Here is a 1,496-nt window from a genome sequence, read left to right as displayed (position 1 = left end):
CGAATACATCTCCTTGGCATCTTCCCAAACGTCCTTCACGGTTGGCAAGAATGCGTCTCTTGGCGTTCCAAAAGCTGTCGATAATAGCCTGTCCGTTGAGAGCAATGATCCCGCTTTTATCTGGTTAGTCTTTATTATATATATGCTCATTCCACATCATATATATATAAATATATGATGCTGTTAGTTCCTCTTTGATTAATTAACAAAAATGTATTTAATTTCCTAAATTTGATGTTACCAATGTATTTTGTCATCATTTTACTTGTGTAGAGAAATTATTTAGTGTTCTCTTTTATGTTTAGATGGTGAAATAATTATTTATTACATTGTCCAAGTCGCGATTCAGACCTGCGAGAAACTCATACACTTGCTCGTTTTCTAATCTTTTCTTGTATTTTACGCTATCTTTTGAGCATTCTCAATCTTTTTCCAAGATCGAGTTCTTGCCAAAGAGAGATCATTTCTGAGTATTAGTTGGTAACATCTCTTTTTCCTTGTTTTGTCTACATAATCTTGATTTGATTTCAAAGATTTGGGATGAATTTTTTGAGTTCGAATACATCTCCTTGGCATCATCCCAAACGTCCTTCACGGTTGGCAAGAATAAGTATGTTTTCCCAATTGAAGGATGCATGAAGTTCACTAACCACGCCGTGACCATTGAGTTTTCGGATTTCCACTTCTGCAAAAGGGCTGAATCTGTTGGTTTATGCGTTTCTCCTGTAAGGTACCCTAGTTTTCCCTTACCGTCGATTACCAGCTTTATTGATTGCGCCCATTCTTTGAAGTTTCTTCCATTTAATTTCTCCACCATGAGTTGAAAGGAGGCATTATCTAATCCCGTCAAGGCCATCGTAGAATTACTCTCTGCCTCGTTGTATGAAGATTCAGATGTCGTGGAGCTTTGGTTATTAACGGGGACATCCGTCATTAACTCCAACCTTGCTCTGATACCATGAAAGCAGGAAGATAATTCCTTGATTATTTCATAACTGTAGTACTACTAGTACAAGTTATTTTATAAACGAGGGTGAGGGAAAAAGGAAAGGAATCTCCTAAATTAGGAGAGAAAACAATCATCCTAATTTCAATCTTCTAGCTATGGTAATGTTCTCAATATTGTACAAAAATATGTTACAATCTCTTAGAATTTCTACAGCATATGTTGAAGCGCATGGCCAAACTCATGGAAGACTGCCTCAACCTGATTTTGTTCATCAAATAGTCAGCAAGTAACTCAATTCACAGTAACATCCATAAAACTCATGAAATCTTGCACTGCTACTTATTCAGTGTTATTCTTTTTCAATACTATAAAACAACAGCCACAACAATGGCATATAAGGTAGATACTGAATATATACCTCACGAATGGTCATTAGACTCGGCTTGTCCTGAGTTGGAGGTGTCTGATTGCACACAATATGAGCAATTGGCAATCTGGTAGAGTTACCATCACACAAGTGCGACCAACAACCACATCCATCCAAGCG

At 37.2% G+C, this 1,496-nt stretch overlaps 1 protein-coding gene across 1 annotated transcript; it reads right to left on the bottom strand.

Annotated features, from left to right (window-relative positions):
- Window positions 1-297: 297 nt before the first annotated feature.
- On the bottom strand, window positions 298-1,496 carry LOC111374018. Its single transcript, XM_022996625.1, has 2 exons — window positions 1,368-1,496; window positions 298-1,207 (listed from the first exon to the last, which is right to left on the bottom strand). Exon 2 carries the CDS (start codon window positions 932-934, stop codon window positions 461-463), a length of 474 nt encoding a protein of 157 aa, XP_022852393.1. The 5' UTR covers window positions 935-1,207; window positions 1,368-1,496; the 3' UTR covers window positions 298-460.

This window comes from Olea europaea, unplaced genomic scaffold, assembly GCF_002742605.1.
Source record: "Olea europaea var. sylvestris unplaced genomic scaffold, O_europaea_v1 scaffold11935, whole genome shotgun sequence".
Classification (NCBI taxonomy): domain Eukaryota; kingdom Viridiplantae; phylum Streptophyta; class Magnoliopsida; order Lamiales; family Oleaceae; genus Olea; species Olea europaea.
Note: the sequence above shows the minus strand (reverse complement) of the source record. Positions and strands in the feature narration are given on the sequence as shown.